Source organism: Trachypithecus francoisi, unplaced genomic scaffold (assembly GCF_009764315.1).
Source record: "Trachypithecus francoisi isolate TF-2019V2 unplaced genomic scaffold, Tfra_2.0 Lachesis_group21, whole genome shotgun sequence".
NCBI lineage: Eukaryota > Metazoa > Chordata > Mammalia > Primates > Cercopithecidae > Trachypithecus > Trachypithecus francoisi.
Genome location: NW_022681467.1, coordinates 21,835,909 through 21,855,837, shown reverse-complemented (window position 1 = coordinate 21,855,837; position 19,929 = coordinate 21,835,909). Strand labels below are relative to the sequence as shown.

General features: G+C 45.3%; 1 protein-coding gene across 12 annotated transcripts in view; it reads right to left on the bottom strand.

The window, feature by feature from the left end:
* Positions 1 to 19,929, bottom strand: part of SLC23A2 (solute carrier family 23 member 2) — a 150,114-nt gene that overhangs the window by 11,827 nt on the left and 118,358 nt on the right. For all 12 annotated transcript variants that reach the window (XM_033185712.1, XM_033185711.1, XM_033185713.1 and 9 more), the window contains 4 exons: positions 10,704 to 10,824; positions 10,061 to 10,217; positions 6,150 to 6,297; positions 4,021 to 4,126 (listed from right to left, as the gene is read on the bottom strand). In XM_033185712.1, the coding sequence (XP_033041603.1) occupies positions 4,021 to 4,126; positions 6,150 to 6,297; positions 10,061 to 10,217; positions 10,704 to 10,824 (532 nt within the window). The remainder of the gene's footprint in view (positions 1 to 4,020; positions 4,127 to 6,149; positions 6,298 to 10,060; positions 10,218 to 10,703; positions 10,825 to 19,929) is intronic.

Sequence of the window (19,929 nt, the reverse complement as noted above, 5' to 3'; positions counted from 1 at the left end):
ACACATGGAATTGGGGAGGTTGGTCCCCTGCTTGCATCCTCTGGTACTCACGAACTAAAGCCCACTTCTGAGGCTCTTTCCAAGCAAGCCAGGCAGGCCTTGGCCTGTCTACCTGGACACCCTTCCCTGTGGCCCCCTCCTAGCCAGATCCCAGAGGCATCCTTTTAAACATCACCCAAATGCTCCTCTGAAAAGCATCCTGACTCCAGGACTGTTCTCCCATTACAGGCTCCCACAGCACCACGTAGGGTGTATCTGCTACTCCTGCTCTCTGCCTCCCAGCAGCTTCTGTCTAGCCTGCTGTCACTCGGACAGTGGGAGGTGGCGCTGGCATCGGGCTCAAGAATCCTGCACTGTGGGCCCCTACTCTGTGCTGCCTCTTCCAGGAAAACACCTTGAGGATGTAAAACTGGGTAAAGGAGATTCTAGAGTGTTTGGGGGAGTGTCCACAAGGATTTATGTATGACCCCAGTGAGGAGAAGGGGGTTGCTTACATTTTAATTAAATAAAATAAGACGAAATTTTAAATGCAATTCCTCACGCACACTGGCCACATCTAAAGTGCCCACCAGGTACATGTGGCTGGTGCAGCTGTGTGTGACATGGTGACCACTGCGCAGAACTCTCAAAGGACCAGGGTCAGCCGGTTAAGCCGATCAGAGCCTGATCTGAGGCTGGGCACATGAGAGACAGCCGCCCAGCTGGACTCCCCACACCACGGAAGGCAGGGAAGCAATGGAAAAGATCACTCAAACTGACAAATCAAGCAAAAGTGACTCGTGCTTGCCTGTTACTACGTAATAAGGAAGGCTTTCATTTACTAACGGCCCCATCTTCAGCAAACATTTTTGAGGAACTATGTAATTATTTGATCAAGCTTGTGACTTATTAGACTGGGGCAGGTGAATGCAAAGATGAGTAAGTCACAAGCTTGATCAAATAATCTCACTGCTGTGCTGTTCCTGCTGTTGGGGGAGCCCAGCAGCAGGGAAGAGAACATCTGAAGAGTAGGGGAGGGTTGTTGGAGATGGTCCTGAGGAGTGACTAAGAGTTTGCTAGTGGAAGACCATCCAGGCAGAGGAAACAGCCTATGCAAAGACTCCCAGCAGGGCCAGGCAGGCCTGTTAGGTATGAGGGGCCAAACTGGCCCCAGGGATACCTGAAACTAAATCTGACACGAAAGTGACACCTGGAAGACTGATCTGCCTTTGATGCTGTCAAAAATATATGCAGCAACTAAGCCATTCTTCTGTTTAGTGAATATTGACCAAGTACCTATTATGTTTTATTCTAACTACCAGAGACAGAGCCCTAAAATCCCAGCCCTCCCGGTGCTTCCCCAGGACCTTTGTGTCCCCTCTCACAGGGTCCATTCCCTGGAATCTCCTTGGCACCTCCCTCCTGAACTGTGGCTCTGCCTCTAGGACCTTGGAAAAATAGATCCTGGGTTTCTGGTCTTCAACGGTGGTGCAAAATGCAACAAGGAGAAATGACCTTCCTCTGGACACCACCAAAGAGATGAGAGTCAGCGAGATACTACTTGCTCTGTTCCTAGAAATAAACTAAGGGCTAAATAGCGATAATGAAAATTAATGATAATGATGGACTTTGCTTGTCCAGGTAGGGAGGCCCTCAGGTACCACCATTCCTTCACGCAATATAGATATTTATGAAGCACCCACTCTGCCAGGCTACTGTTCTAGGCACTTGGGATACATCAGCTCATTAACAAGTGTTGGCAAGGTAACTTGTCAGAGTAAGCTAGCACCCTTCAAATTTTAATAAAAAGAATGATTTCCCAAACTACCTTGGTGGTCACATTATATGATGATGTGTTTTAAAGGGATGCAGAAAGAGGAGGCTTGTTAAACCGTCTTCCCCTAAGAGTGTCTTCATCTACAACAATTTTACCCCCACAGTTGTCCCTAGGGATCCTTGAATTAGTTCCAGGACCGCCACTCTCCCCGCCTCAGATACCAACAACCACAGATGCTCAACTCCCTGACATAAAATGGTGTAGTATTTGCATGTAGCCTACATACATCCTCCCATATACTTTATTTTTTCATTTTTTATTTTTTGAGTCAGAGTTTCACTCTGTCACCCAGGGTGGAGTGCAATGGCACAATCTTGACTTACTGCAACTTCTGCCTCCTGGGTTCAAGTGATTCTCCTGCCTCAGCTTCCCAAGTGGCTGGGATAACAGGCACCAGGCGCCATGCCTGGCTAATTTTTGTGTTTTTAGTGGAGACAGGGGTTCAATATGTTGGCCAGGCTGGTCTCGAACTCCTGACCTCAGGTGATCTGCCCACCTTGGTCTCCCAAAGTGCTGGGATTACAGGTGTGAGCCACCATACCCAGCCAACATCCTCCCATATACTTTAAATCATCTTGACATTACTTACAATCCTTAATACAATGTAATTGTTCTGTAAATCGTTGTCAGACTGCATTGTTCAGAGAATAATGACAAAAAAGAGTCTGTACATGCTCACGCAGAACAGTACAGAAACAAACAATATTAGTTCAGAAACAATATTTTTGAATTGAAGTTGGTAGAACCACAGATACAGAGGGTTGGCTATCTTACTTGGGATTAGTTATATGCCTGCAAGCTCATGGCAGCAAACTGGCTAAAGAGTGGCATGGCTTAGGCCCCATTCTGTGCCCGTGAGATCATTCCCTCATCTCCCTGTGCTCAGCACTGGCTTCTCATCATGGGCAGCAACAGGACTCCCAGGATGACGCTGGAGGAAGTGCCTCTCAGACAGCCTTTCCTCGCATCCCCCATACCAGGAGCAACAGGCAGATGGGGCCATTGGCACACCTGAGGCTGAGCTCTGGCAGGGTCCTGCCAACTTGGGGAAACCAACAAACAAACCGGGCATGTGCGTGCATGCCTGGCGGCTCCCTGTCACCTGGATTTGCAATCAAGATTAATCAAACTTAGTATCTGATTCTCTTTATCTGATTATAGAATCTTACATGGCAAGGGAGAGTTCTTTCGAAATCCACTCCCTCCTCCCAGTTTGACAGAGGTCAACCAGTTCTAGAAGGTTTCTGGGTTCACCCCAAGTCCTCGGTGAAGGAGACCTGTGAGACGGAGGCCATCGAGGACAGTGAACCAATTTTCATGGTCTTAGTTTCACAACATACAATGGCCAATGGTGGGTCATCTGTTAATTTAAAACTAGTGACACCTTCCAGTTGGGATCCCGTTTTTCCTTTTGCCCAGCCCCCCATGGTCTATTCTCATCACTGCAGTCAAAGCCGTCCTTAAAAAAAAAAAATTAAAAAAAAAAAATCAGACCAAGCTGCTCCCTGCAGCACCCCCTTCCACTCAGGCAGTCTGTGACTGCCTACCTACCTGCCTGCCTGTATAACCTGGTCCTCAATTACCTGGCAGACCCCACCTGCTCTGACTCCCTGACCCGCACTGGCCTCCTTGCTGACCTTCTACTCCCAGGATAGGGCTCTGCCCCGGCCATACCCCGGTCTGGAAGGCTCTTCCCCAGGTTATCTGCAGGCTCCCTCCCTCCACCCTTCAGGTCTGTGTTCAGGTCACCTGATCACCCTATTTAACACCTAATCCCTCTCTCCCCAAGCTTCCTGTCCCATGTTTCCCCCAGTGCTTGTCACTGGCTGACATACTGCATCATTTATGGACTTAGTATGCTGACTATTGGTTGTCTATCTTCCCTTGCTAGGATGTAAACTCCACTTTTTAATTCACTGATGTATCCCAAGTGCCTGGAACAGTGGCCTGGCAGAGTCGGTGCTTTATAAATATCTACATTGCATGATGGAGTGACAGCACGGAGTGCCTCCCTACCTGGACCAGCAAGAGAACAGAGACTTCCAAACAGGCATTATAAACACTTAAAAAAAAAAAAGGAGATGGAGAGAAATAATTTTTTAGAATCAGAGGCCCACTCATTTGGAACTTGCAGTGGCCAGACCAATCAATGAAATGGATGAATGTTTAGAAGCCCAATCATTTAATTAGAAAAATCTGTGTACCTTTGTAATTCCCAAAACTCCAATGTTGGGACTGGATGAAGTAGAGCCATTCCCAGTACCAAATATGCCATCAAGAACACAGGAGAGGCCCTCCACGAAAATTCCCCTAAAATGTAAAGAAATGGAGGAAAGAAAAACATTCATTCAATGGGATAATGCATTCATTCTGAAAGAGCCTCTACACATCTGCAATCCAAAAATATGGTCCAGAGCCTGCAGCTTCCACATCTCCTGGGAGGGGGATTAAAAATACAATCTCAAACCCCACCCCAGACCTGCTGAAGCAGAAAAGAATCTCTTTTTTTTTTTTTTTTTTTAAGAGTATCTCTGTCACCTAGGCTGGAATGCAGTGACGCAACCTTGGCTCACTACAACCTCCACCCTCTGGGTTCAAGAGATTCTCCTGCCTCCCAAGTAGCTGGGATTACAGGTTTGCACCGCCACGCCTGGCTAATTTTTGTATTTTTAGTAGAGACGGCGTTTCACCATGTTGGCCAGGCTGGTCTGGAATTCCTGACCTCAGGGTGATCTGCCTGCCTCAGCCTCCCAAAGTGGTGGGATTACAGGCGTGAGCCACCGCGCCCGGCCAGAATCTGCATTTTGACAGAACCCCCAAAGCTCATTCCATTTTGAGAAGTATCCCTCTAAATCACATGTTAGATTCGAGTGTTTTTAAAATCACTGCAAATGAAAGCAAAGGATTTTAGCCAGAAAATATAGCCATTAAGACAAACATGGGCCGTCTATGGAAATAAAACATTGATGTGATCCTTTACGGTTAAAATCCAGTCTCATCAGGAAGTAAATGTTTCATAATTTCACAAGTACTGAGTCTTTTAAACATAATGATATACAGGTATTTAATCATATGCAGCAGCTCCACTAGAGAAAGATGTGGACATCAGGACTGAAAACCCTCTAACAGAGCCAAGGCCCAGTCCATTGATCTCATCACACACAGTCCCTTCTGGGGTGGCAGAGCTGGCTGGAGAACAGAAGGGGATTTGGGCAGTTTTCTTTTCTCTGCAGACTCCTCAGGGGCAATTATCTAACAACTTCCAAAAGCTAAAGACCAAATGTTTTGAGATCATAAACCTCACAGTTCATAAACCCTAGATCCCACAGATTTAATTCATTTCTGCTATCCCTGTCCCTATTTATATAAACTGTAACCAAGCAGAGATTACACAGTGCTAACCCCTGGGGACAGTTGGACTGTAGCTAACTGACAGACCTGGAGCAGTTACTACTGCCTGCTGCTAAGGTTTCCACTACACGGGAGAGAAAATGATATCCTTTTGCTTTCTGTCTGTCTGATTGTGGCAGCCAAGATGGGGTGGGGAAACACAGGGAAAAAAACAGGTCATTTTTGCAACGTAGAAACAGCGCTGTATAGCCAAGTATGGGGGTGCACACCTGCAGTCTCAGCTACTCAGGGTGCTGAGCGGGGAGGATTGCTTGAGCCCAGGAGTTCGAGCATGTGGTGCATTAGGACTGAGCCTGTGAATAGCCACTGCACTGCAGCCTGGGCAACACAGTGAGACCCTGGGTCTTTTTAAATTAAAAACAAAAAGAAACAAAAAAATTTTTTAAAACCTGTAAACAGTGAAGAGCTTGTTTTGCTCGGAAGAAAAATTTCAGTTTGTGTAGAAAAAAAAAAAAAAAAGAACAGTTGGAAAAGCAAGATAACAGAAAATCAAAGTAGCACTTGCTCTCTCTCTCTCTCTGTGTATCTATATATAGATATATATATACACACACATATATATATACATAGAGCTACATTGATTTTACCTATCTGTCTCTCCAAATGTCACACACACACACAAAGCAAAGAACAAGTATGGTGCTTGGCGTGTGGTTTTTGAATTTAAGGCTTACAGTGGTTTCGCAGACAGTGTGTTATTTGATGTCACTGCAATTAAGGAAGGGTAGGAATTCTGTTCCACGTCATGGACGAGGAAGATGAAAGTGAACAAGGGCAATGATGTGTCAAACAGTCATGAGAGTCCTGCTGCTTGGCTGGGCTGTGCTGAAACTCTCGGTTTTGTCTTCAAGGTAATCTGAACCTAACAACAAAGAAACAAGGTGCTGGGACCAATCAGGAACTCGTCTTCTCAGGAACATACCTGTTTATTGCGTGGATGGGGGGTGGTGGGGCACAGGACAGCCGTGCACAGGCGTAGTAGTCACCAATAGACTCGATGATGCTGGCGACCACCGCGCTGAGCATGCCGATGACACCAGCCGCAGACACGGTGGGCAGTCCCCACTGAACTGTGGGAGGAAAACAACCATGAATGCTCCTAGAGAAGCAGGCCAAAGTGACCAGGACCAGTTAACCAAAGTCATTCTGAACGCTGCAAGACTCTGCAAGATCCACTCGGATTCTGGAGCTCATGGAAACGGTTCATTTTAAAATCTTAAGCACCAGAGGCCTGGGACAGTTGCTAAGTCAGATGAAGGTGGCCATAACGAAGACTGATCCACACTGTGTCTTTAATTAAAAGAAGACATCGTGACCGGGCGCGGTGGCTCATGCCTGTAATCCCAGCACTTTGGGAGGCCAAGGCAGGTAGATCACGAGGTCAGGAGTTCGAGACCAGCCTGGCCGACATGGTGAAACCCCATCTCTACTAAAAATACAAAAATTAGCCAGGTGAGGTGGCACATGCCTGTAATCCCAACTATTCGGGAAGCTGAGGTGGAGAATCACTTGAACCCAGGAAGCGGAGGTTGCAGTGAGCCCACATTGCGCCAGCGCACTCCAGCCTGGGTGATAGAGCAAGACTCCATCTCAAAAAACAAACAAACAAACAAAAAACCAGGAAGAAGAACGCTGGGCTGGAAGAGGCTGTAACTTCTCTTTCCTGCTTCCAAGACACACTCGGCATCTACTAAATAACAACTGAAAGTGGCCTGCCGTGCTGGGAAATTTGCATGAGGGATTTATAACCCTGCTGTACAGAGCAGGGTACAAAGCAGCAGTGGCCTTCCCCAGGGGAGGGCATCAAGTGAAAAAGCAGTGAGAAATCACCAGCTAAATTTAAATCCCAACAGTAAAACATCCATAACGTATGGATAGTGCTTCTATACTATAATACCAGAACCTTATTTTTAAATGATAAACCATGTTATGGGAAATTAAATAGTTTCATTTCAGAAAGCAAAGTGAGGTATTTACTTAATCCCTCATTAGATACGTTTTTCTTTACAAGTATATTTATTTGGACTTGAAAGCCATAGATCTTATTTAATAAAAATAGCATGGGTCTCTTTCAGTGTGAGAATGAATAGATTCCTTTGATAAAGGAGTAGCCCTTCTTTACTTGAAGCATTAGTTAAAATACACCCACTGAGGAGAAAGCACAGTGGAAAAAGAATGATGGCTAAAACATGGTCTCTCACGCAGGAGCCAACAATGTAGCTGGGGGCACAGGACACTCCAAAAGATCCGGGGAGAGGGCCATGGCTCAACTTCAAAGTGGATGCAAGCCGAGCTGGGTCACAAGGAGCACCAGTGAGGAGGTCAGGAAAAGGCAAAGTGAGGCCCTGGCCAGGGAAGGATCTGAGGAGGAGGTGGGAATGGAGGTGCCCCTCCAGGGATAGGGAGGGTCTGGGGGGTGGGGTTTGAAAGAAGGTGTTCTGGTGGACGCAAAGCTCTCATGCAGAGCATGGGACAGGAGGCAAGTTCGGGAAGGGTTCCAAAAGCCATCTAAGCCACCTCAGGGGTTTGGCCTGTGTTGTAGGTAGCCTAGAGCAACCACTGGATTGGGAAGAGAAAGGATACAAACTCAGACGTGCAGAATAAGCCTGGAGTGCAGTTAAGGGCAGAACTGCTCCTGCCTCGAGCTGGTTCACTCTGTGGCAGCAGCCAGGGGATGCAGAGGTGGCCCTTGGTCAGGGGTACAAAGTACACAGGTTGATGGATGAGGCTCAACACATCCTATGCCACCAGCAAGAGGCCTGCTCAACATATCAGCTCCAGGTTAATTTGGAATGGATTTTCCTTCGTCACCAAGCAACATTTTGCTTTTTCTAAATTATCTTTTATACTGTTATCATGTTATTGTTGTAGCATTCTGGTTTCAGTTTAGTGTCTTGATTTTGAGGGGGGATTCTTATTTTGATCCTTTTTCCCTTGGATCTATATCTATATATATTTTTTTTTCTTAAAGACCCTGTTGACTTCCAGCCTTCTATCTTGAATCTGTTATTTCATATCTCCTTTTACCAAGAAACTTCCCTTTAGTTTGTTACTTGACAGCATGGCTTCTCAACCTCAGCACTGTTGACATTTTGCTCCAGGTATCTGTATTACATTAACAATAAGTCCAGATTATGCCTAGTGTACTAAACACTGAAAAGTACGGCTCAGGTATTCGAAAGCCTCTCTCCAGATTGAGACAAAGCACTGGAGAGCACTACATATGTACACAGTAGTACGACTATATCCCTGGGGGCTTTCTAGCTAGTGGAGCTCTGGTACCGCACCAGCCCTCGGCAGGCCAGGAGCTCTACGTGCTTGCTCATGGCCAGCACAACCTCAGATGCTCTGTCTACTAAGTTTCACCTTCCCATGCAGGGCCCCATGGGTCCTAGCGAACTCCCTCTGGCCCCAGCACCTGTACAGCTGCCTTTTCTGGACAGCCCAGCTTGTGCTCCCACTGGCACCCACCTTGGGAGTTGCCCACACAAGCAGAAGACCACTGTGTATGTGCTGTGGGTGGTTCTACCTACCCACCACCCCCGCCTCCCCCCATTCCTTGCCCTGACTGCCTCATCAACTAATTGTAATTTCATTTTATCTCAGACTATAGGTATGTTTATGAACCCTGCACATTCTTTCTTGGAGAAAGAACAGGTCTGTATAAGTGCATACTTAGACCATACAATCTGATGAGAAAGTTATTTTAGAAAGATAAAACTTTTGTTTTTGTTTTTGAGACAGTCTTGCTCTGTCTCCCAGGCTGAATGAAGTGCAGTGGTGCGATCTCGACTCACTACAACCTCCACCTCCCAGATTCAAGCAATTCTCCCGCCTCAGCGGGATTTCACCATGTTGGCCAGGCTGGTCTTGAACTCCTGACCTCAGGTGATCCTCCTGCCTCGGCCTCCCAAAGTGCTGGTGTTACAGGCATGAGCCACCGTGCCCCGCCTGAAATACGAAACTTTTTAAAGCTTTCCTAATTGTATTAAGAACAAAAAGAATAGCCAACACTCATCATTCAACATGCTCAGAGCAGTCATCTTTAACCCAACCTTAAAATTCTTGGCTTCTCTCTTTTTCTCCTTGCCATTATAGAAAACGAAAGTAAGATGGTTAAACAGGGAAAGAAGTGAGCTGAACCTGACTAAGCTCAGGCCCCAATTCTAATAAAAACCCAAACGCTGGGACTAGAGTCTTCACAATGGAACCAAGTGGGTAACAACCACTGGGATCACCTAGACGGGGCTAGCCACCAGTCCAGGTGACACCCCAGCTAGGGAATGCATTCACACCCCCAAGAGTTACACAACACTCAAATTAAGATGCAGTTTTTGGCCACTAGTGACTATCAACTTACCTCTACAGCTGTGGCCAAATTTAAAAGATTATGGCTGCCCATTAAGAGATTATATAAATTCCATCATGCTTGAGCAGGTTGCTTGCTAATCCCCAGGTTGTTCCCACTCACGTCTTTCCACTTTGGCAGCTCTGGGACCAAGCAGCTCTACACTTGCCTATCTAAACAGCTGCCCCCAAATCCTGGCCACCAGAGCCTCAACCTGGCAAGAGACACCTTGTCCCGGATTTCATCCCAGCAGATCCAAAAGAGACAGCTAGCTAATCTGAGAAGGGAGCCAGTCAGTCTCTGTGTGTTGGCTTCTGCTCTCTGGGGACAGGGCCTCCCTTACTTGCTGTCTAATCCTCTCCTGACCAGAATGGCAAGACCCTCAGGAGACATTCTGGGACAAAGAAGGCTGTTCTGCCAACTTCCAACCCCTCTTGTTTGGGCCCTCCTGGGCTCCTGATCCCTCTGGCCATCAGAATACTTACATGGATATGGAACCTTAAACCACGGGGCTACCAGAAGCACGCCCTGCCTGGCATCCGTGCGAGCGTAGAAGCCATACTTTGTGCTGTCGGGAGGGAAGACGTCTGTCACCGTGAAGATGAAGCAGAGCAGCCAGGACACCAGGATGGCCAGGATGATCTGGAGTGGTCAGGGGAGCTCCGTCAGGCCAGCAAGGCTCACAGGTGCTGGCAAAAAACACCCCTTCCCACGGTCTGAACAGCACACCCCAGAGCCCACCACAGTCAGCACTTGGCAGATGTATTCTTCCTTGAATGGAATCTCATTGAGAGAGCAGTTTCATTCAGGTGAATTTATCTTACCCCTTCCAAAGTCTGGCTAGTCAAACAAGAATGGACATCGTGCCTGCAGAGGCCACGTGGAGTCAAATCTCACTCAGTCCGAAGGACAGTGTCCCTGTCCTTTGGCACTGCTAAAAGGATGTGCTCCCATTTCACAATCAGAACCTTTAAGTCTAGGATGATTTGAGTGGTCATTAGTACCCTGATATCACTGCACAGACATGATCCCCCAAGGGGGGCCCACTTAAAACCCTCCCTTCCCTTAATCATCTTACGTATTATCCAAAGGCAAAAATATCAGCGGGGGAAGAAGGCAGCTACTCACGGGGAACATTTTGAACAGCTGTAACTTGTACGCAGTCCATCCTTTCTTGGATTTATAAATCGGGAGAGGAAATTTAACATTTCTGGCATATTGAGAAAAGAGTAATACTAGGAATATTGTCCTGAGGAGAGAAAGAAAACAAACTAGGTCAAAGGCTGTTATGTCTCTGTTGCAAAATAACACTCGAAGCTTCTATGGCAAAATTGACATAGTGTTCAATTCATTTACCTAGAAAGCTGCTAGTCCTCTGAACTACTATTTGAGAAACAGTACATCTATTGGGATGTACATCTTTTTGAAACACTACTTTGGGGGAAGCTGTTACAACTAACTTGCCTAGCATTTCTTGATACTGAAATGAAATTCTGAGGTAAAATGCCTTAGGACAGCTTTTCCTAACTAGAATAAGAGAACTCAAAGAATGTACACATTGATGGGAAAAGCTTACACTATGTAAGGGGAAAGGATGCCAGATACAACATAAACTGTAAGATTCTAACTACGAATTAACTACAAAGCAAACCAAGAAACTACTGCATGTACACACAAACAGGTAAGAAGGACATGATCCAAAATTCTCCTAGGGATTCGCTTTGAGTAGTTACCTGATTTGCAACTAGTTTTCCCACTTTTCTGTATTTTCCAATTTACTTACAGCACGCATAAATTACTTTTAAAAGAGCAAAAAGTAAAGCTTCACTGTTTAAGAAAACTAGATACAGTAGAATTCAGTATTAATAACATTCCTGAGAGGCTTTTGTGTGCCAGACACTACACTAACGTCTTCCTGTGCATCATCTCAACCTTATGGTGTGGCTTCTATGATCGTCTCCTTTTCACAGAGACAAAGCCAGAGGTCAAGATCACACGGCTAGGGCTGCAGCATTGGGGGGCCAGGAATCTAGCTCTGTGGCTTGAACTGAACTCTTTCCTTTTGGCACCCTGGTCACAGGGCAAGGAGGCTGGGCTGCGAGAAGTCCCTCTCCTTGAGCCTCAAGGTCCTGACTGAACTGCACTAAGTGCTATGGGAGGCAGTGACAGGCGCCGACTCCTCCACAGCAGGACCACGGCACTTCCTGACACACCAGTCCGTGACATCGGTCTGGTGTCCCATGGAGCTGGCAGGTGTGGGACCACTCCCATGGCCCAGGTGGATTTACTCATCACCAAAACAAAACTGGTGCCCAACAATGCGTCTAAGCCTCCATGTGGTCTTGTTCCTTCACTTAAGACCTGAGGTAGTGCTGGCAGGAAGAGTAGGTTCTCAGTCAAAGCTAAGCTTAATTGTTACTGGGCACAGTTCCAATTGCTGAGATGGCATCATTAGCTCCATCGACAGCCGGTCAAGTGTGACTCCACTGTCACATTCCTAATGAGGTATGGATGGCATCCCGGCTGGAGAACAGGCGTGTGTTGCTCCACGGGTCTCCCCGCCTACTCAGGCACTTCGGTGAACTGGTGATCCATCGGGGGTCTCCGCCAGTACCAGTTCAAGGTTGAAAACGCACACAGTGCCCACGTTATTTCAACTCCTCCGGGATAGTGAAGTTTAACAAAAAACAATATGGTAACAGGGGATACTAAAACTGGAATATTTTAAACTTAGACCTACATATAATTTTCATGTTGGGGAAAAAAAAATGCTACCTATTTGTTTCAGAGTGAATATTAGGAGATCCAAAGATGCCCCAAGTCTGCTATTTTCATCATCATTATTTCAGGCAACACACCTGCACATTTAAGAGGAGACTGAGACCACATAGAATTTGAGGAGGGACACTCAGATCTCAGGCCCAAATCGGCAACTCAAATTTAGAAAGCAGATTAGGCAGCAGATGAACATGACTATTCTTTCTGCTCTAAAACCTGTCTACTTCAAGTTTATTTTTAGTCTCAAATACACCTGGGGGCGGGCACCCTGTGACAGAGAGGCAGCGGCTTAGAGATGCAGACCTGCCCATGTCCACACATCTTAACTGAGCAAAGGGATGAAGCGTTTCAGCCTCAGCTCTCAGGATGGGCTGCTGTCTACTCCACTGGGTGCTTTTCACCTCATGTTCACCTTTGCTAACTTTTACTTTAAAATGTTACGCAAGTAATGCACACTAAATTGTAGAAAAAACTTAAAAGACAGGTAAGCAGAAAGAAAAAAATAAAACCCTGAAGATCATCCATAATCCCCCTTGAGTGATAAAACCATGTAATATTGTGTTCTATCTGTTTTGAATGGCTTTCATTCCCTGGATATTTGCTGGGTGTTGGAGGAAGACACATTGTCATCTTCCTTGTCCCCAGACATGAACAGGTTATTATCTAAGGCAAACTGGCATCAAGTTTTACGCAGCTTCCTGACCTGCCTCACCTATTTGCTTTTCCACCTATCAGACAGAGATTTGCATTAGCACCTTAGTGATTGCTTTAGTATTCTGTTTTATGGACATACCACAGCTTGTTTAACAATTCCCATACTGTATGACATCGGAAGCAACATAAACAGCTTTAATTGAAAAACTGTATCATCATTGCTTCTAATAGTCTTTACACAGTGAGGTATATATTTCAACAATGTTTTTTTGTAGCAAAAATTTAAGCTACATGCATGAGCATCAATTGAGAAATGGTTGAAAAAATTATAGACTATTATTAAACACTGTGCAGATTTAGAAAGAAAGAGATCAATGTAAACATGCTGTCTAGGAGAAGTAAACCCAACAAATTACTGCGGTAAAAGCAAATAAAATTATGTTGAAGCTGTATATATGCTAGTTTGTGCTTATTTGCATAAAAATATAAAAATATGTAAGGATAAAAACCAACTTTTTTGTTAGTTAACAATCATGAGGTTTTTTTGAGACTTTTTTTGAGACATGGGTAGGAGGTGACTATTATTTTACTTTAGATTTCTGTGCTCAATCACTGTTAAATTTCAAATACCTAGAATGTAACTGAATTGGAAGGGGATGAAGAACAGTGGGCTATAGATAAAAGTATACTGTTTTGGAGTGCCTGGGATTGACACATGGGGGTTCATTAAACTATTGTCTTCACTTCTGGATAGGTTTGAAATTTTCCATAAGAAAAGTCAATTGAAAAAAAAGTTTTAAAATGTAGGTCCTACCAAGGACATATGCACTGTGCCAGAAAGAGCAGTCGCTGACCGGCCGCACTAATCTCCCCTGAGACTCTGTCTCTAAACTCCATCTGTATTGGAGTGACTTAGTTTGTACCATTCACTCACTCTCAATTCCAACAGAATCATGTAGGTAATACACATTTTAATAAATTGGGGGCATAAACCTTTTTCACACATTAATGAGCTAGGTGTAGTTCCTTTTTTGCTAAATGGTTACTCCTATCACACTCTTCATCCATTACTCCACTGGGATTCTCTCACTTTTTTTTTTTTTTTTTTGAGACGGAGTCTCGCTCTGTCGACTAGGCTGGAGTGCAGTGGCCAGATCTCAGGTCACTGCACGCTCTGCCTCCCGGGTTCATGCCATTCTCCTGCCTCAGCCTCCTGAGTAGCTGGGACTACAGGCGCCCGCCACCTCCCCCGGCTAGTTTTTTGTATTTTTTAGTAGAGACGGGGTCTCACCGTGTTAGCCAGGATGGTCTCAATCTCCTGACATCGTGATCCGCCCGTCTCGGCCTCCCAAAGTGCTGAGATTACAGGTTTAAGTCACTGTGCCCAGCCTCTCTCACTTTTAACCAGTAGAACTCTTTACGAGTTAGGGACGTTAGCCTTTCTTGTGACATTTTTATGAGTATTTCCCCAGCTTTTTTCGAGACAGAGTCTCATTCTGCCGCCCAGGCCGGAGTGCAGTGGTGCAATCTCAGCTCACTGCAACCTTCACCTCCTGGGTTCAAGCACAATCTCAGCTCACTGCAACCTCCACCTCCTGGATTCAAGTGATTCATATGCCTCAGCATCCTGAGTAGCTGAGATTACAATTACAGGCGCCTGCCACTACACCTGGCTCATTTTGTATTTTCAGTGGAGACGGAGTTTCACCATGTTGGCCAGGCTGGTTGAGAACTCCTGAGCTCAAGTGATCTGCCCACCTCAGCCTCCCAAAGTGCTGGGATTACAGGTGTGAGCCACCATACCAGATTCGTTTTTAATTCAGTGCTTTTTGATATTTTAAATGTGTCAGTAGCAAAATCTATCTTTCTCTTTTCAATATCTGCTTTAAGAAAGATCTTCCCTCCCTTAGGATTAAACACTTATTTAGGTTTTCTTCTAGCACTTTTATGATTATTTTATATATTTAAGTCTTTAGTTCAACTGAAATATAATTTGATATAAATTAGGAGTCTAACTTTTTCCCAAAAATAGTTTTTCCTACACAATTTGTCCACTCCCTACTGGTTTCAAATATGACTGTCATCTATACTAAATACTTATTTTTCTTTGATTCTGTCCTTCTTACTCTGCTCTACCAATGTCTATCCCTGTCCCAGGACCACCATATTCTTTATGAAGCTGTGGAATGTATTTAATTCCTCTACAGGCAAGTCACCATCCCCTCTCCTCTCTGATCTTTTTGGTATGGATTCACATTATTTTACTTTCTTGTTTTATACACTGACTAGCACATCTAGAATAACTTTAAATGATACCAGTGACAATAAACAAGCTTATTTAAGCTCCTGATTTGAATATTTCATCATTCAAGTATGAGGCATTTTTATCTTATGCATAAAGATCCTTCTATACAGCCAGGTGTGGTGGCTCACACCTGTAATCCCAGCACTTTGGGAGGCTGAGGTGGGTGGATCACCTGAGGTCAGGAGTTTGAGACCACCCTGTCTCTACTAAAAATACAAAAAATTAGCTGGGAGCGGTGGCAGATGTCTATAATCCCAGTGACTTGGGAGGCTGAGGCAGGAGCATTGCTGGAACCCGGAAGGTGGAGGTTGCGGTAAGCCGAGATTGCCCTATTGCACTCCAGCCTGGGCAACAAGAGTGAAACTGTCTAAAAAAAAAAAAAAAAAATTCCTTCTGTTCTCACATTGCTAAGTTTGCAGCAAGGACGTAGGTTGAATTTTACAAATAAAATTTGGGGAGGGGACTATTACCATAGTTTTTATCAATAAGAGCTTATTAATAAAATCTACCCTGTAGTCCCAGGTACTCTTGGGAGGCTGACGAATAAGAATCGCCTGAACTCAGGAGTCAGAGGCTGCAGTGAGCTGAGATCGTGCCACTGCACTCCAGCCTGGGTGATGAAATGAGACCCTGTCTCAAAATTTAAAAAAATAAAATAAAACCTACCATGCAGCCATGATCGATTTCAATACACTTTAATATTTGACCATCTGTGAATTCTTTTTTTTTTTTTTTGAGATGGAGTCTCGCTCTGCCGCCCAGGCTGGAGTGCAGTGGCCGGATCTCAGCTCACTGCAAGCTACGCCTCCCGGGTTCATGCCATTCTCCTGCCTCAGCCTCCCAAGTGGCTGGGATTACAGGCGCCCGCCACCTCGCCCGGCTAGTTTTTTGTATTTTTTTAGTAGAGACGGGGTTTCACCGTGTTCGCCAGGATGGTCTCGATCTCCTGACCTCGTGATCCGCCCGTCTCGGTCTCCCAAAGTGCTGGGATTACAGGCTTGAGCCACTGCGCCCGGCCTGTGAATTCTTGAAATGATACATTATGCCTTGTTCTTTCATTGTGTTATCTGTAGCAGCATCTTCCCAAACATGCTCTAAGGAATAGTCTACCAAGATATGCTTATAGATGTGTGGCATTTAAAAAACAAATTAAGGGTGGACAGGGCTGGATACTAAGGCCCTTTTCTGAAGGTGAATAGAGTCTTTTGCACATTTGCATTTTTAAAGATTGGAAGAAGCCTTACAGTAGAGAATGATGCTGAACTTGAGCATGCTACCTGAAGACATTTGAACTCAGGGCTCGTTGCTTAGAATGTGCCACAATACATCCATCAGCTCAGGATCTGTTTGTTTTTAACACAACCACAGGAAAGAAAACGATGGTCCTTGGCTCTCCTTTTGTATTAGTTCAGTCAGAATTTGCTGCTAAGATTGGCTGGGGAGTTTCCCTCCTTTCACAGAGCTCTGGAACAGTTTAAATGGTGCATATATTCTCTCCTCCTTGAAGACGGAAAGAACTCATTGTCTAACCATCTGGACCCAGGGTTTCTTTTAGGAATCAGAGTCCTTCAACAACTATCTTGGTTGCTCTTGTGGTCATGGGTTTACGGGGCTTCCTGAGCCTTCCTTCCTTAGTTCACAACCTGCTCACTGAGCGCCAGCTCAGCCACGGGAGGGGCAGGTGCCGGGGGTGCCGAGGTGACCTGCCCAGCACATAGGCCCTGCCCTCACAGAGCTGACAGCCCAAGGACACAGAAGAGCTCTTAGAAACTGAAAAAACAGGCCGGGCGCGGTGGCTCAAGCCTGTAATCCCAGCACTTTGGGAGGCCGAGACTGGCGGATCACGAGGTCAGGAGATCGAGACCATCCCGGCTAACATGGTGAAACCCCGTCTCTACTAAAAATACAAAAAACTAGCCGGGTGACCTGGCGGGCGCCTGTAGTCCCAGCTACTCGGGAGGCTGAGGCAGGAGAATGGCATAAACCCGGGAGGCGGAGCTTGCAGTGAGCTGAGATCTGGCCACTGCACTCCAGCCTGGGCGGCAGAGCGAGACTCCGTCTCAAAAAAAAAAAGAAACTGAAAAAACACCAGAGTGTAAATGACAGTCTTGGCAGAAGGAATAAGAGATAAAGCAAAAGATAATTCTCACGAATATATTTTCGTGAAAAAGACAAAGAGATAGAAAACAGGAGAAGAAAGAGGAAGACTCCAGGAGGCTTCAAGAAGAGGTTACAGAAAGAGACAAGTAAGGGTGGAGTGGAGGAAGGCATCTAAATAATTCAAGATCATGTCCCATCTCTGCATGCCTGGGTGCTCAGAGCAAAGGGGCTCCAGGTATCCAGGCCAAGAGATGCAAACACACCCACCAAGGGCAGCACGTGAGGCTCCAGACATTGGAACAGTAAGAAGACCCCAAAGCTTCCAGAATTCTAGCTTGTGTTTAATTGATGTTTCAAAAGGAGGGGATAGAGGAGGACCCCTGGGAGACAGGAGGGAGAAGTTGGGGACAGTGAGGAATCAACGGCCAAGGGCGAGGCTCGCAGAGGGTGGCGGCAGTGAAGGCCTGGAAAAGAAAACAGGTTTAGAACTTGTTCTGGAGGAGGAAGGGCAGGATGGGCTGTGTGAGGGATGAGGGGAAAGGAAGACTCAAGAGCAGATAGACATTTCTGGCTGAAGCAACTGAGAGCACAGTTGTGCCATTTATCGAAACGAGGAAGGCAGAAGAAACTGGTTTCGGGGGCAGGAAAGGAATCAAAAGTCTGGGGCTTTTTTCATTTACAGTTGAAGATGTCTTGTGTAGTTCAGTCAGCAAGTGGAGAGGGCAAGCTGAGGGCTGGCTCTGTAAATCTGGAGTTCACAGGTATGAACTACAGGTTTCCGCGGAAATATTCACCTTCAAAGAAATGCGATCTCCTCGGGGGAAGCGCATGGAGAGAAGGGGCCAGGATCAAGTTTGGAGGCACCCCCATACTTAGAGTGAGGAGGAGTCAATTTTGGTTACTTAGGCTTTTCTGGAAACCACTATTTTCTTACTTTTTGTTTTAATTTGGGGGGAGGTAGCTCCCTCTGATGGGATCTGTGGCAGATCTACGTGCACAGGCATCCTCTTATCCTGCTTAGCTTTGCCAGAAGTTTGTCTACATTGGGTTTTTTTTCCCCTCAAGAGACCAGCTTTCCGATTTACCACTTCTATCTGTTTCACATTTTCTGTATCTTTATTAATTCATTCCCCCTGCTTTTACTATGTTCATTTTTTGGTCCTGTTTTCTTAGCTACTGAAATTCTTCACGTGCTGTATCTCCTTTAAAGGTTGTGAATTTTCTTGAGAACACCTCTGGCTACTAAGTGTGACTGGTGCTGTTCTTGCCACCATTTCCTAAACTATCAGTAATTAATTGCAAAGTTTCCATTTCCCCTCTGAAAGTGATTTTTAACACTTTTTTTTTTTTTTTTTTTAAGCTTCTAAGTGCTTTGTGGGTTTTGTTCATCCTTTTGTTACTAGTTTCAAATTTTACTGTACTATACCTACTATTTATCCGTTTTGGCATTAATTACATTTTGCTGAAAGAATATTCTTACATGCCATCTTCCCACCTCTACTGGTGTGAAGAATGTTTTGCCCAACCTTCGGAGAAATGAGAATATTAAGAACAATTTTGGGCTGGGCACAGTGGCTCATGCCTGTAATACCAGCACTTTGGGAGGCCCAGGTGGGCAGATCACCTGAGGTCAGGAGTTTGAGACCAGCCTGGCCAACATGGTGAAACCCCGTGTCTACTAAAAATACAAAAACTAGCTGGGCGTTGTGGTGGGTGCTTGTAATCCCAGCTACTTGGGAGGCTGAGGCAGGAGAATTGTTTAAACTCGGGAGGCAGAGATTGCAGTGAGCCAAGATCGCGCCATTGCACTCCAGCCTGGGCATCGGAGCAAGACTCCATCTTAAAAAAGGAACAGTTTTGGGAAAGCATGATGATGGGTATTCATGCTCATGTGTGAGATGTGCCTCCTTCAAACCTTGTTTAAAGAAAAAAACTTGATATTTGCACACACCTTAATTTGTAAAGTGTAGATAACAATTCTGCTATGGTTCACTTTTATTTGTACGTCATGTTCTAATACACAGAACAGGATTGAGTAGGATGGGCTCAGGCCCATTTCCAACACTTGGGCTTTGAAACCCACGTTGGCCACTTAACTCACTGTATGACTCTGGGCAAATAACATTATATTGTGGTGCTCAGTGTCCTCTGCTGTTAAATGGGATAACACTAGGATATACCTTATCTGATACTATATACAAGTGTTATATAAAGAACTGGTGCATAGTAAAAAAGATCAATAAATACCACCTGTTATTAAATAACTGCAGGATATTTCACAAAACAAAACAAATGAAAAATCCTCTTACGTGATGACTTCTTCTGTTTTAGGAATTTTACTGGCTGGTTAAATTCCAGAGTAATGGAACCGCAGACCTACACATAATCAATTCTTAAACATGCTCTGCAGACACACAGAGAATGTGGGCTCTGTGTTACAAAGAGTTCTGTGGCTCTAATCATCAATAATATTATCAAACTCCCCTGTGACTTCATTAACACAAAATATTAACTTTA